The sequence below is a fragment of the Cervus elaphus genome, chromosome 5 (genome assembly GCF_910594005.1).
Source record: "Cervus elaphus chromosome 5, mCerEla1.1, whole genome shotgun sequence".
Lineage (NCBI taxonomy): Eukaryota > Metazoa > Chordata > Mammalia > Artiodactyla > Cervidae > Cervus > Cervus elaphus.
Window position 1 is genome coordinate 88,811,819 of NC_057819.1, and position 16,164 is coordinate 88,827,982.

General features: G+C 50.4%; 1 protein-coding gene across 1 annotated transcript in view; it reads left to right on the plus strand.

Moving 5' to 3' along the window:
- Positions 1-10,622: 10,622 nt before the first annotated feature.
- ASIC2 (acid sensing ion channel subunit 2) overlaps positions 10,623-16,164 on the plus strand; it is a 1,206,795-nt gene continuing 1,201,253 nt past the window's right edge. Inside the window, exon 1 of the mRNA XM_043903061.1 lies at positions 10,623-11,477. Coding sequence (XP_043758996.1) covers positions 10,923-11,477 — 555 coding nt within the window. The 5' untranslated portion in view covers positions 10,623-10,922. The remainder of the gene's footprint in view (positions 11,478-16,164) is intronic.

Here is a 16,164-nt window from a genome sequence, read left to right on the forward strand (position 1 = left end):
CTCTCTCACTTTGATCTACTAGTAGGGATGGTGATACTCTCAGGTATGTGGTGTTCTAAAGGGCTTCCCAGGTGGTGCAGTAGTAAAGAATCTGCCTGCCAAAGCAGGAGATGCAGGAGACTCGGGTTTGATCCCTGGGTCGGGAAGATCCCTTGGAGTAGGAAATGGCCACCCACTCTAGTATTCTTGCCTGGAAAATTTTATGGACAGAGAAGCCTGGTGGGCTACAGTCATGGGTTCACAAAGACTTGGAGACAACTTTTTAACTAAGCATGCACACACACACATAGTGTTCCGGGGGAAAATGGCATTTTTAAGAGCTCTTAATGTTTCCCCAAGCACCTGGAAGGGAACACCAATATGGGAAGAACCTTCCCTGAATAATCATCAAGAAACCATTGCTAAGTGTGTAAATCACGTCGTAGACTTAATAAGCTGTATTTCATTTCATTTGCACAAGAGATACTATGAGGGAGCCATTATAATCCTCACCATTTGGGAGGTGGGGAAACTGAAGTTCAGAAAGTTTTAGTAACTTCCCCAAAGTTATAGAGCAATAAGGGGCATAGTAGGTTGGAGATTCAAATTCAGGGCTATCCTGAATGACTCTGTCACACTGAGTTGCCTTGTTATATTTGTAGTGGTCAAAACACACCAGTGGGGACTCCAACAAGTGAACAAGTTTAAATGGGAGAGAAGGTAATTAGAACAGCTCAGAGATCTTTTTCTGCGCACATGAAAAAGCGTGTCTGGGCTGTGAATTGAGGGAAGGTATGATTCTGGGAAAAGAAGAGGCTTCAGGGGGAGAGGCAGATCTGAGCTGGGGGAAAGGGGAGTGAAGGACAGCACAGGTTAGGGTGGGAGTGGGAGGAACATGGTGGGGATGGAGGAAGCTGGTTTCCGGCTAGGCCTTGCTAGACCAGAAATTCATTTCTCTCACTCTCCGCTGTAGAGAAAGGACCAGGGGTACTCCACTGGGACTTGTGTCTCTCTGCCTGACATTGGAGGATGTCACTGAGAAGACGTGACTGCTGGTTGACCCAATGGCTGGACCCAGGCAATCAGACGCTCCTAACCCATGTCCTGTCCTTGGAAAGTACATTTCGCCCACCATTTAACGCCAGGTGCTGTTTCGAGGGTACTGCCTTGAGAGAGTAAGTTGGCGTGACTCAACCCAGTTAAGGGTTTTGTATAAACTCTTAAGATTTGGCAGGCAGGAGGGGAGATATACTGACCTTGCAGCCCACCAAGACAAGCCTCGTACCCAAGTTCCCTTGCTTGTTAAACCTGCCAGTTGGGAGTGGCTGCCTCTCTCCCTGGTCTCTCCTTGGCCTCCATGGATGGCGGTTGTTTGAGAACCAACAATCGGCAAGCCAGCCAGGAGACCAGGCAAATGGGTCTTGGAAAAGAGGTATCCGTGGGGGAGATCTGGACAGCCAGGAAGTGCCAGCTCTTCTAATGTGCTTGCCTGATGAACTGCATGCAGTGCCCGTGTGACAAAGAAGAGGAACGGGTGACTGGTCCCTACTGTGAACCATTCCGCTGGCCTCTGTGCTCACTCAAGTAGTGGCTGAAGCTCACGTTAGAGAGTTGGGGCAGGAGCTGAAGTCAGAGAAGGACATTCAGGCGTCTACGGCTCACTCTGGGCTGCAGACAGGGTGTGAGGGTAGAATCGTAAGTTGGAGATGGAGTGTGCCATTTAGCAAAGCTAGGAGGGCTCGGGCTGCTGCAGACTAAGGTCTGAGTTCTTGTGACAAAGCCTGATTAGCTAAGAGGCAGAATCCCTGGGAAAGTAGAAAGATAAAAGGGGAGGATGTTACCATGATTGACAATGAACCTGAGTCCTCAGACCCCTAATACAAAGGAAACATTTAAATAGCAATTACCTTAGACTTCTGACAATAGAAAAATGGGCCCCAAAACTCCTAGGAGAAAGCCTGCCTTCTTTCTCTGTCCCTTGAAGTTGTAAATCTCATCATGTATTTGAAATGTAAACGCTGTGCACAATTGCCTTAGACTAAAAAAAAAAAAAAAAAGAAAAGAAAGTGGAAGAGGCTTTTAAGAGTACAGACTGCTATAGAAAAGCCCCTTGCCCAAAAATCTAGTCCACAGTGTCAATAAGATTATTTGTCAAGGGCAAATACAAATTTGAAAAGTCTTCTCCACAAATATTAGGAAAATACTTTAGCCATCTGAGAGGGTAGCCTTATCTTGTTCTGTCTGCTAGAGACACCATTTGGATTCAACTGTTACTTATAAACTGGTGAATTTTACATTGTTGAGCCATGGTTAAAGTTTTGGAATGAAAATTTTAGGGACTCTGTGTCTGCCTATATGTTTACATATGTCTATGGATAAACATTACATATGTATGTAATGCTTTGTACTTCTAGAGTGTATTGCCAAAATTAATTTGTAAAAGAGCTCTGCTTAATTGGCTTTAACAAAAATAAACTTTAATATCAATAGTATGCTTCTGTAAAACTAAAACTTAACTCTCTTTCATCTACTGAAAGAACAAAGGTTTCCTGGACTAATGTGAGGATAAGATTAATAGAATTTTGAAAGGTTTCTCTTTCCCTTTTAAATAGCTGCCTAGAAATCAAAGGTTCTGTGTTTTATCAAAATATTTTTCTGTGCCTCATGTTGTCTTTATTATATCTTTGATTACTTAAGCTGAATTTTCTCTATTAAAACAGCAAAGTGTTTTTGTTGTTTTGTTTTTTACAATTGTGTAACTCTCTGCAATTACCTTTGAAGTCTTTAATTGTCACTTTGGTTAAATGGATAACTAAGTATTGTTTCACAGGGACCTATGATTCTATTTAATACAACATTTTAAAATCTTTTGATATTTTTGGCAAATTTCCTAAAAAAAAAAAAACAAACTTTAAGTTAACTATTATTAACCTTGAACTAACTTTGAGACTTTCCAGATGGCCCCTGGAATAGCTCAAAAGATGTGCTCTTTCTCCTTATAAAATTAAACTAATTATGCTTTAAAAAATATGTTCAATTTCAATGAGAAGCACTGTCAAATAAGTAATGCTTAACGTTCTTTACGGTATATTTGTATGGAATTCCTAAAAGTCTGATATGTTCTGGCATAATGTTATTAGTCATAATTTTAAAATGTATGTCACAGAAATAAACTTCCTTGTCAATTGCCTTATAACAAACTCTCGTCAAACTTTTAACAGCGGCCATTTTTTAAGTCAGCGTCATTTACAATTACTGTTTTACTCAGATGCTTTTGCAAAAGTGTTAACGTAAATATGTTTCATTTCATTTTATTTGTATTTGGCCAAGCTGTGTGACATGTGGGAACTTAATATCCTGACCAGGGATCAGACCCGTGTCTCTGCAGTGGAAGCGTGGATTCCTAACCACTGGGCCACCAGAGAATCACCAAAGGTTTTCATTTGAAAGAAGATTCGTGAAAGACTCTGGTCAGTACAGGTTTCTGATAACTAAGATCAATTTGCCCTCCCGAGGAAGGGGCAACCATGGACCTTTCGAGGACCTTCCCCAAAGCCACTGCACAGCTCACTATGCGTCATGGATGATACCCCAGGACCTGTCCCTCTTTCCCCACGCCAGTCAGACGGGCCCATCATGTTGCTGATACAACGTTAACACGTGGAGACTTGCCTCTGCACTAAGGCCCTCTGCAGACTTGGCTTGAACACTTATAAGGAGAGGCTGGGCAGTGAGTCCAGGAAAAAAAAAAAATTCAAGGCCCAGGCACTGCCATGAGGTTTTGGGGACCAGTTTGGTCAGATAAAACTTGTGTTGTCCCAGAAGCTGTGGTTGACCATGGACAAGCCTATCCAACCTCTAAGAGAATGAAAGAGGCACCATTCAGCCTTTGTAGGGATTTGGGGGTTTGAGAGAACTTTTATTCCCCATCTGTCTCTTATACCACCTGGTAAGGTGTGGGGCTGGGGATCAGAGCAGTGAGCTGCCTTTGAGAAGATGAAATAACCGGTGAAGCAGATGTAAGTTCTGGGTCTCTCCCAAGCAGGGCCACCATCTGGTGTGTCTGGGCCTCCGAGAGGTATGGTTGAGTATAGTGGCAAAGATAGCAGAGGAAAGAGAACCTTTAGAATTTTGGTCCCAGCTCTGGGGGAGGGCTTCCCAGGTGGCTCAGTGGTAAAGAATCTGCCTGCCAATGAGATGTGAGTTCGATTCCTGGGGTGGGAAGATCCGCTGGAGAAGGAAATGGAAGCCCACTCCAGTATTCTTGTCTGGGAAATCACATGGAGAGAGGAGCCTGGAGGGATTGCAAAAAGTCTGACATGACTCAGCAACTAAACAACGTCAAGTGGGAGGGGGCAGAAAGCTGATATACCCAAAGAGTACCAGGTCCTAGTAGGATAAACAGAGTTCCTCGGGGTAGAGTCTCACAAAGGAACAGCACATCCTGGTAAGAACTTCCCTTTCTATCAAGGGGTAGGTCGAGAATATGTTTCATCCACACACCTCTGTCTTAGCTCAAACCCCCACTTTGACTAAGTGTCACATATGTATTTGTAGCAGGGGGTGCTCCATCCACCAGCCCACTGCCTCTAGAAAGGTGACTGTCCCAGGCCCTGTAGAGAAGGTACATTCTCCAAATGCCCCTGCCACTACTCCTGTGGTCTGTAGGGAGGGAGTGGGAGAAAGTCCCTCTGATGCCTTGTACATAGACACCTTTACACAGGAATGAACCACAGTAGCCAGAGAGCAGAGCTCCAAGTGATTTGGCTGGTGACCACTTGTGAGGCCTGGCTGATAACCATTTGCACCAACAGTTGGCCTGTTCTAAAGGGCTGTTCTGGGACTTCCATGCCAGTCCAGTGGCTAAGACTCTGGGATTCCATTGCAGAGGTTGTGGGTTAGATCCCTGCTTGGGGAACTAAGAATTTAGCAGGCTGGGCAGCACTAGTCAAAAAAAAAATTTTTTTTTAAGGGATCTGTTCTAAGGCTTGGACAATGGGAAGCTGAAACTGGATGATCGTGGATAAGCCCTTGTGGAGTCAGGATATGTGGAAAGATATTTGGGTTCACCTGTTAGAGACGGAGGCAATGCTCACTGTCTCCACATCTCGGCTCACATGCCCTGGCAATTAGGAAGCTGACGCTCTAGCCTGGGTATGAGCCGTGCCAAGTGACCCTTCAGAGGATACAGCTGATGACCCCATGCATCCCATGGGAGGTGTGGACACGTGGTGCTTGGGCAGGAGAGTGTGTTGTCAAGGACACCAGGTGGCCCTTGATAGACAGTGACTTGGTTAATGTAGTAACAGCATGTCCTGTGGTTTTTTTTTTTGTGTGTGTGTGTGTGTTCTAAACAATGCTCAAGGCAACTACCAGAGGAGGGTGGTGGGGCTGTCCACTGGCGTACCCACTGGTGAGAGATTGGCAAGCTGATTATTATTTGCCTCCTCCTGCTGAGCAAGGGTTCTCAATATGCTCTGGTTGGTGTGGACACTGAGTCTGGCTTAACCCAAGCTATCCCCTGGGACTGTGCAAACCAGGCTGCCACCCCTGGGGGGCTTAGAAAGGCTGAGCACCATGGATGGATACTGTCACCGAATAGATAGTGATGGGGGTCACATTGCAAAGGTCATGATGTACAAGATAGGGTGGAAAAAAAGACAGTGACTGGAGGTTCCTTCTTCCCTATATCCTGTAAGCAGCAGGGGCGGTAGAGAGGAAAACTGGGATACGAAAGCAGAAGATTAAACTACTAGCAGGTAAAACCACCTCGGTCAGGTAGGGCCTATGGCCCCTTATGCCGGGCATCTAATCCTGTAAACGTGTGGAAATGGTGGGAAACCACCACTGCCTGGACTCTCACCGTGGATCAGCCTACTGCGCCACTGAGAACACCAAGCCTCGTCAGGCCTGGGAGAGGCTTCATCCGCTGGAATTTACCGTGGGACGTCCCACCGGGATGGGTGAGTTGCTCTGCACCCCTTGAGGAGGAGTCGCCACTGGAATCCCATCATCCTGCTGCAACCTGGGCCTGTGGAAACAGGCTAGACCTGAGGTTGAACATGCACCTTTGAGGGGAGAAGGTGTGGTCCTGGTCTGGCCTGTCTCACCCTCAGTTCATCTCTTCACACCCAACAGTGCTGCCTCCCCCAGCCAAGAAGAACGGCATACCCAACCAGGTCAAGTTCCTGAAGCTGCCGCCTTCCTCTCTTTGAGGCCAGGGGGACACGTTCTGATTCCCACGGTGCCATCATTTGACCGCTGTCTTTGCCCCTCCATTGGCCTGGAGGACAATGAAGCACACACAGAGGCCCTTACTAAACTCCCCCGGGAAGCCGTGAATGAAAGCCAACCAAGCCTGTCCTTCCTGAACCCTGACCGCCTCAATCAGAAAAGCTCTCCTCCAACATAGGATGGCCTTGGACAACGTTGCTGCCTCGCAGGAGACACATGGGCCATTAGCCAAAAAGAATGTTGTGTGTTCATACCTGGTGAGCCTTCTGTCTGCTAATGTGTTTTTTTATTTAATAACACAAGGACACAAATGGATGCCCTGAATGATCCTACCTCAGCCTATTATTGTTGTTATTCAGTTGCTCAGTTGTGTCTGACTCTTTGCAACCTCATGGACAGCAGCACACCAAGCTTCCCTGTCTTTCACTATCTCCCTGAGTTTGCTCAAACCCATGTCCATTGAATCAGTGATGCCATCCAACCATCTCATCCTCTGTCATCCCCTTTTCCTCTTGCCCTCAGTCTTTCCCAGCATCAGGGTCTTTTCCAATGAGTTGGCTCTTTGCATCAGGTGGCTAAACTGTAGGGGGGCTTATAAATCAGTGGTTCAGATCACGGTGGCTCTGGGTGGAAAAAAACTGATTAGGGAATGATTGTCTTATGTTTTTTCTTGCATGCACCTGTATTGTGGGTGAGGCATCTGCCTCCAATGTAGCCAGATAACCATCTAATGAGCTCCATGTGAGTGAAACCCAGGCTGACCTTTCAGGGAACGTTTCCAAGGAGGGGGCTGCACGTGTGAAATAGTTAGAGCAGGTCACGAGGGGTGGAATCCTAGGAAAGGTCATCAAGAGGACAGGTCCGGGGCAATCAGAGTCTCCTCACTTCTTCCCTGTCTTTGGATTGTGCGTGTGCATTTCCTGGGCTAGAAGGTGCCTCAGGACACAGCCTTGAGAGAGTAAGGTGGGGTTGAGACCATCTGGACGGTCTATGCTCCTGAGCCCAGTTAAGGCCTCTTAACTGATGTTGTTGTTTAGTTGCTCAGTTGTGTCTGACTCTTTGCGACCCCATGGACTGCAGCCTGCCAGGCTCGTCTGTCCGGGGAATTTTCCAGGCAAGGATAGTGGAGTGGGTTGCCACTTCCTTCTCTAGGGGATCTTCCTGACCCAGGGGTCAAACCTGTGTCTCTGCATTGGCAGACGGATTCTTTACCACTAAGCCACCAGGCAGGCCTCTAAGGCTTCTATTTCGGCTTCTAAAACTGGGCTCAGAGACCTACTCCTCGGGCAGCACCTAAGACTTGTGTATAAGTTCTCTTGCTTTTTAAACCTGTTACCGACCCATCTGCAGCAGCTGCCTCTTTCTTTGGTCTCTCCCTGCCTTCCGTATGTACAGGATCAGCTTGCGAATGAACGCTGCCTCCAGCCTTGTGGAACCCTGAATTATCAAGGGTGAGAAGTATATTCCATTCCTTTCTGTTTACCCCAAACCAACAGAGTGTCTGGTATGGAGTCAGAGATCCACAGACTTGTTGAGCAGGTCAATGAGCCAAAGACTACAGAGGTGCACCAGGGAGGTAGTCCTGGAGGAGGAGGGCCTGGCGCTAAGACAAACATGGCCAAAAGGGACCTGGCTCTGTGGAGAGGAAGAGGAGGGCTGCTTCACGTCTTCGGAGGAGGAGCTGGTCAGTGTGGAGTACAAGGTGAGTTTGTGTGTATGTGTGTAAAATGGGGGAAGTGAAAGTCGCTCATTCGTGTCCGACTCTTTACAACCCCATGGACTATACAGTCCATGGAATTCTCCAGGCCAGAATACTGGAGTGGGTAGCCTGAATACTGATGTGGGAAGCCTTTCCTTTCTCCAGGGGTTCTTCCCAACCCAGGGATCAAACCCAGGTCTCCCGCATTGCAGGCAAATTCTTTACCAGCTGAACTACCAGGGAAGCCCAAGAATATGGGAGTGGGTAGCCTATCCCTTCTCCAGGGGATCTTCCCAACTCAGGAATCGATCCAGGGTCTCCTGCATTGCAGGTGGATTCTTTACCAACTGAGCTACCAAAGTAGAGCAAAAATGCTTGTCCTCTTTCTAAATTTGGGAAGACATGTTTTGACTATGCCTTTGAGCCCGTGTTTTGGAGGCAAATGCCTGAGTTCAAATCCTGCTTGGGCACTCAGGAGCTGTGTGACTTTACCCTCGTGAGTCTCTATTTATTCGTGTGTATCTACGGGGTAATAACACACACCTGTCAAGGTGGTTGAAAGCATTAAGTGAAATGATACGACATCCTTGCCCAGTCCTGACACACAACAGATTCTTAAAAAAAAAAAAAAAAAAAATTAATTCAGTTATTTTCAGCTGTGCTGGGTCTTCTTTGCTGTGTGAAGGCTTTCTTTAGTTGTGGCTAGTCAGGGATACTCTCTAGTTTTGGTACACAGGCTTCTCATTGCAGTGACGACTATTTTTTGCAGAACACAGGCTCTAGGTCAAGTGGATTCAGTAGTTGTGGCGCATGGGTTTAGTTGCCATGCGGGACGTGGGGTCTTCCTGGATCAGGGATCGAACCCATGTCCCCTGCATTGATAGGCGGATTCTTAACTACTGGACCACCAGGAAAGCCTATGATAGATTCTTAGTTAGTCTTGGCACCCCCTGTTTTGAAGCCCTGCCCCCATCTCGGAGGCTTGAGGCAGGGATTGGGAACCTCTGGGCTGACACATGCATGAAGTTAACTGGCCTCTGTCATTTGTCCTTACTTGGGATGCTTCTGTCGTTTAAGCTCCCAGGATCGATAAACCATCAATTTAATGCCATGTGTTGCCTCAGTGCACATCCAGACTCTGTTCTCAGTTTGGATCTGGTTAAGCGAGAGGGCAGATGGGATAGAGAAATATTTCGAAGTAGATATAAACCAAGAGTGACGTTCCCTAAACTGCCTTCTTCTCAAGGAGTGTTATTTAAGCTGGGCATGCCCTGGGGACATCAGGTTGGCTCCACACAGCATCTCCATGTGGCTCTGCCCCAGCTTGGCAGTGTGCATTGGGTTGGCCACTGGAACTTTCTGTTCCTTTCCTCCTGAAGGGGATTTAGCCTCACTGATTGTATAGGTTCCAGCCCTTTGATCCCTGGCACTGGGCAAGCCACACCCACCTGCTAGCAGGGGCTGACTTCCTGTGGATTTTCAGGAAAAAAGGAGGTAGGTGGCTGGAAGCCCAATCTTTCTCTCCCATCTATAGCTCCAGCTGTGTTTCCATCTGGCAAATCCTGGGGTAGAACTCACACACACACACATACACACAGCCCAAGGGAAGGCAGCCAGTCCTACCTGGAACCCCAGCTGTCTTTCTCGTTCAGATGCAAAAATCTCCTGACATCTCTGCGGAGGTGGAGGCTACTTGTTGCTCGGCCTGTGGTCTCCCAGGGGCTCCTGGGGCACCTGGTACCCTGGAATGTCCCCCCTCCCACAGGCATCAGGGGTTTTCCAGGGCTCCCTTCCTTTCCCAGCTTCCAGCATCTCTGTGTCTGGAGACCCAAGGCTGGGTCTGACCTGGGAACAGATCTTGGTGCAAAGGCTTGCTGCCTCCACCCCCATATTGGGCTCCTGGGAGTTGATCAAGGTACCTTCCAGCCACCTATAGGGGGCGGCTGTCACGTCCTCCCTCCCGGGGAGGGGGGCTGGTTCTCCCCCTGGGGGGAAAGGCCCCCACTAGCTCCCTCCAAAACAGACCAAAAAGAAAGTTTCCCCGGGTCCCCTGGGCCCCCAGCAGCCCTCTCCCCCACCGGCCCTCTCCCCATCCCAACAGCCTGCTGGTGGAGGGGGTGAGGGAGGCCGGCTCTCTCGGTGCCCTCTGGGTCCTCGCTTTTCCTGGGGGGTGGGGTGGGATGGGGGTGGCGGGGCGGGGGTGGGAGAAAGACGAGTCTCCTTCCGGAGCCCCCAGCCTCCTTCCCAGCCTCCTGGTCCTCGCCTCTCCGCGGCCGCGCGCGCTGCCTACTCTCCGAGGAGGCGCGAGCCACGGACCGCCCGGCGTTTGGAATTCTGCCCAATAAAAGGGGGGCCCGGAGGACGAGAGAGGAGAGGAGGGACGGAGGCCGGCGGCGAGAAACGCGATCCGGAGTCCAAAACAGCACCGGGAGAGGAGAGGACCCGGGCGGCCGCGGCGGCGGCGGCCGCGGCGGCGGGGGCCCCTGAAGCTCGGCCGCTGCGCCCGCCCGCAGTGCATCAGCGTGGCTGCCCTGACATACCCAGGATGCTGAACACGGGGCATTATGCACTGGTTAACAGGCTCCGAGCTGCTGAGCGACTTGTTTTAAGCATTTTCTCCCTCGCTCTCGCTTTTAATCTTGTCTCTAGTGGCGTGTGTAGGGGGGAGGACTTTATTTCCATTGGCTAAGCTCTCCCTTCCCACCCACATCTCTTCCACATCACCTTGGTGTCTCCCTAAATAAAACCAGCCCTCCTTATCGCCTGGAAAAAATCAGAAGCTAGAGTTTGAATGGGTTTTTTTTTTTTTTTTTTTTTTAATATAAACACTCACCCCTGGCAGCGTGCGGCTGGGCTCTCAGGATAAACTCCGGTGGTGCTGCCCTGTCTGATGCTGGCTTTTCCTTCCCTCCCTTGAACGTCAAGCTTTAAGCAGAGCCCGGAGGACTGGGAACTCTTTCCCTGAAATCTGATCAACCTGAAGCCAGTTGCGGAACTGCACAGGGTCCCCATGGACCTCAAGGAGAGCCCCAGCGAGGGGAGCCTGCAGCCCTCTAGCATCCAGATCTTCGCCAACACCTCCACCCTCCACGGCATCCGCCACATCTTCGTCTACGGGCCGCTGACCGTCCGGCGTGTGCTCTGGGCCATGGCCTTCGTGGGCTCCCTGGGCCTGCTGCTGGTGGAGAGCTCGGAGAGAGTGTCTTACTACTTCTCTTACCAGCACGTCACCAAGGTGGACGAGGTGGTGGCCCAAAGCCTGGTCTTCCCGGCCGTGACCCTCTGCAACCTCAATGGCTTCCGCTTCTCCAGGCTCACCACCAATGACCTATACCATGCTGGGGAGCTGCTGGCGCTGCTGGACGTCAACCTGCAGATCCCCGACCCGCACCTGGCCGACCCCACGGTGCTGGAGGCCCTGCAGCAGAAGGCCAACTTCAAGCACTACAAACCCAAGCATTTCAGCATGCTGGAGTTCCTGCACCGCGTGGGCCATGACCTGAAGGATATGATGCTCTACTGCAAGTTCAAGGGGCAGGAGTGTGGCCACCAGGACTTCACCACCGTGAGTACTTGGCATCCAGCTCTTTTCTGGGCTTGGTCCTTTGGAGAAGTGCCACGCTGGTGGCCTCTGGCTCGGTTTGAGGTCTCTGTGCTTTGGAGCAGGAGAGAGAGCCGTGCCTCAGGTTGAAGGCCAAGAGGGGAGTTGGCCAGAGTTGTTGGAACTGGCAGGAGGCGTCTGCCCGCTGGGATGGGGCACTGTTGTCTGGCCGGATGTGCAGAGCGAGCAGGGGGCCTGGCCTTGGGCGATGGCTCCCCCAGATGTGCCGAGCTGCCTTCCACCCGCCTGGAGGGAGGAGGCCCGAGCTGTCCGTGGTCCAGGGCACTTGGTGTCTGAGCTGTGTGATTGGAACAGCTTGTCATTGACGAGGTGGCATTTTTTTTTTTTCCCCTCTCTCTCTCTCTGCTCGGAAGTAGCATCAGGCCCTGCATCCTGTGGGCTGGGCTGGAGCTTAAAGCTGCCAGAGAAGGGGGTGTGGGGCCCCAGGCAGCCTGGCTGGTTCCAGTGGCTTTGGGAGCTTGCTGGAGCAGGTGATGCTGCAAAGGTGTGGAAGTCTCTTTGATGCCTTTTCCTGTGTGGATTCTGAGCTCCGTGTCAGGAGAGGAGAGGCCAGGGACCCCGGGGTCTCTGTCTGGTCTGCTGGCAGGTCAAAAGCAAAGCGATGTCCAGGCTGCTTGGCCCAGAGAGAAGGGTTTAGATGGAGGCAGGATGGTCCGTGAGATGCCTGCGAGGGCAAAGCATTTGCAGGCTGGCTGGTCTGGGAGTTTCAGCTGGAAACTCAGTTTGCTATCTGTACGATGATGATGATCGCTTAACAACGTGGCTACGAGAGGAGTGGTGTGGGGAGGGGGCGAGCAGCTGCGAGATTCCAAAGCCTGGAGGAGGAGTGTGGAGCTGAGTAAAGAGCACAAGCGGAGGGGGAGGTGGCTCCCTTTCAGGCAGGGGCTTCCTGGAGGGGCAGAGAAAGGATGGGAGGAGAGCTGTGTCTGCCTAATTAGTGGGCTGCTAGGCAGAACTTGGCATCACAGGTCTGATTGCTGCTGCCGACAGCTTCTGGCTCCCAGGAGGGCCTGGGACATCAGGGGCCTTGGGACCCTCCGGAAGCCCAGTGTGGCTGCTTCTCCCAAAGCTGCCTTAGAGCTTTTGAGTCTCAGAACCTTGAGCCAAATTGCAGTCGTAAGTTCGGCGTGGCAAATGGCAGAGAGACCCGACTCTGTCATCAGCTCTCGTCTGAGGTCCTCTGCTTAATTAAGACATGCCCTACCTTGCTCTGTGATACATCCATTCCCCTCCCGCTCTCAGATCCACTGCCTTACCAGCCTCTCTGAGTTTCTTTTAATGCTACAACCGATCTCTGCCCACAGCCTCTGTGCTTGCTGTGGGCTATCTCTGGTCTTCTCTAGAAAAGCCAAGAGTGCCTGAGTGTTGCGGGGGTTGGGGAAGGAGAGGGTACTGCTTCTCACTGACTGTAGAGCTCTCTTTCTTTGGGGAGTTGTTCTGTGTGATTTGTTTGAAACAGTGTGCAAAAGAGCCCAGCAGAATTGGGCTGTGGTATATGGAGGCTGAAGAGGAAGCGGGTCTGAGCTGGGGGAAGGGACCAGCTGTCCTGGAAGCCTTTCTAAATTGGAGCAAACAGGATCCGAAAACATGTCACACACAAATGATGTCTTAGGTGGCTTGGGGAGAGATGGGGGGAAACCTCATTCTTGGAGGCTGAAACCATCATTGTATCCACCCCGTGCTTTTCTAGTGCCGTGGCAACGCTCAGCTTCTCCACTGCACCACGCAGCTCGGAAACACACTCAGCTGTTCCTCTGTCTGCCTGAACACACATGGAACATGCAGAGAGCAGAGGGAGAGAGAGGGTGGCCCCAGAGCCACCGTGGTTGGTAGCAGCCTCTGGACCAAGTTCTCTCAAGCATCTGCATAACCACATGTCCACCTAGCGACTTCCTCTCAACTCATGACCGAGTTCCATTTAGAATTAAAGGTTCTCTGATCCCCGGCTGCTGTTTCGTACTCAGCCTGTTGTTCGGGTCCCTGGGGTCCCAAGAGGCCAAAGATCAGGTTTTAGATCCTGACCCGAGCCTTTGACGTTGGCAGGTTATCACTTCAATAGGGAAGCTGCCTGTGGATACAAATGATTACTTAGTAAGTGTCATGTAATCTGTCATCCTCACCAGATTCAAGACTGATCTAGGTTGAGTGCCCCCCCTTGGACTGACCCTCAGTCTTCCCCCTGCATTGAAGAGGGGATGGGTCTCAGGGCTGGCTTGTGTCCAAAAGGGCAGGAAAGTGTCCGAAAGGGCACCCACTCCAGGAATCCTGGAGCAGGCTCCAGGCAGGACGCTGATCTGTTTTGCCCATTGATTGCAATGAGCAGCCAGGCTCCAAGGGTGGGCCGTGAAGTCAAGTTTGTTCCAGGACCTTTCAGTGAAGGCTAATCCTTCCCACTCACCCTGGTCTCCCTGGCCTCTTGGCCTGGGGTCCAGGTGTACTTGTCCTTGGCCTGGGGTGCACCAGAGGAGTGTGAGACCTCACAGGTGGCTGTGGGACAAGTCAGCTCACCATCTTTCTCATTCATTCTCTGTGCCCCACACCACTCTGCTTTTGATTCATTTGCTGGACTCTCCCTGGGTTTGTGCTATGCTGGGTGGCTCCCTCCTCTGTGATCTGTGGCTGGCTTAGTAGACCATCCACATCACATGGCCTTAGAGAGAGGGGTTGGGGAGAGTTTGGCAAGCTCATATATTTGGAATTCTTGCCCCAGGCCGGTGGGTCCATAGCTAATCTTATTACTCCTTATCACAGTAATTACTCCCCCAGTAAAGTATGGGGGAGGGAGTGTCCCAGGTGGATCGTTTTTCCCAGTTTTCTTTTTCTGTAAAGTGGACCTAGTGCTATCTCCAGGGCTAATGCTTTGCAGACGCTTCCTTATTCCAAGTTCTTAGCTGGTGAGCAATGAAGTGCATAATACCCTTTAATTAGCGAATGAGCCTTGATTCTAGCAGAGCGAAAGACTGTCAGCGGAGGTTAACAGTCCCAGAAGCCATGTGTGGGACTCTGACTGCCATGTAAATAGGTGTGCTCCATGCTCGGGCAGGTACACGCTTAGCCCTCACCTAGGACCATCTGACTTCAGATGGGTACATACGTTTCCTTCCTGGGAAAGAAGAGGAGGGTTTTGATTTAATAGTATCTACTTGGCAGAGCCTGCCCAGCTGACCTAGTGTGGAAGGAAAGGGCGAGAGGGCTCGCCATGGGGGTGTCTGGTCATGACTGGATGAGTTGAAGTTAAGATTAGAAGTAGGAAGACTTAAGCTTGAATCCCAGCTCCATCATTTCTTAAGCTTATTCCCTAGGTTGTGTTTTGTACCCTTCTCGGCACTGACTTGCTCCTGGAACATCTGATTGTAACCCGTGACTTTGTAACTCACAGGGGAGAACGAATCACGTGAGACGGTATATACGAAAGTCCTTTTGTGTGTTGTGACAACGATGCAGATGTAAGGCAGGGTTGTTATCAAGATAGGTAGGAAGGTTTTTATTGTCCAGGCTACTTGCCCTGTTTGCAGCCCACCAGAAGAGTCAGTTGATGAGTAATGCTGTCACGGTAGCGAGGAGGTTGCTACTTTCTCTGTGTGGAGCCCTGGGTGAAAGCCTAGCATTGCAGGGATGGGGTTTCTTAGAGTGAAGGTTGCAGCTGGATTCAATCGCTAACTGTTGTGGACAGGTGGCAGTCCCACTGCTTGTGACTAGCACGTGACAGTTTCATGTCGTTTCTCTGCTTATCACATTGGGGTTCATCTGCCTCCAAGTTCAGGAATGCAATCGACCCCCCAGTTTGCATTTTTAACCTGATTCCCATAGTGTGTGTGTGTGTGTGTGTGTGTGTGCGTGTGTGCGTGTACTTTAAACCTGACATTTCTTAGGAAAGGCATTTCTTTCTTTTCGTACTAAAAGAAAGGCCCCTCCACAATGGGATCTTGTTAGAGGCAATTCTATGACTCTTAGTCATCCACATCACATGGCCTTAGAGAGACGGGTTGGGGAGGGTTTGGCAAGCTCATATATTTGGAATTCTTGCCCCAGGCCGGTGGGTCCATAGCTAATCTTATTACTCCTTATCACAGGAGGAGCAGGTGTGTGAAGAATGGGGGCTTTGGGGAGAGATCTGAGTTGGAATTCCAACTATACCCCCTCTTTGCTGTATAATCTGTAATTTGTGTAAGGCAAATTTCTTAACTATACCCTCTCCATCTCTAATTAAAAACAATAAGACCTGCCACTCAGAGTCGTCGTACCGATCTAGGGAGGCCAAGGATGCCAAGAGCTGGTGCAGAGCAGAGGCTTGGTACAGGAGCAGGCCCCTTGCTTTCTTTAGCATCCCATGGGAGTATTGCCTGAGCCTTGGTTGGATTCTGGCTTTCATGACTCCAGGCCAGGGCCCTGCCCACTCTTCCATACTGTGACTCACTCACAGCTTTAGAGCAGGCAACTGCTGTGTTTGTGGGATTCTTCATTCTCATAGTGTGTCAAGCGTTCCCTTTTTACAGTATTTCTGTATCAGTTTTGCTACCTGAACACCCTCTCCTTACCCACCATCTTGGCTTCCATGTTTAGCTCATGCCACTAACCTCAGCCCAGGAAGCTTGTGCTGCCCCCCATCCCTGGTAGGAGTCGAGTGGCC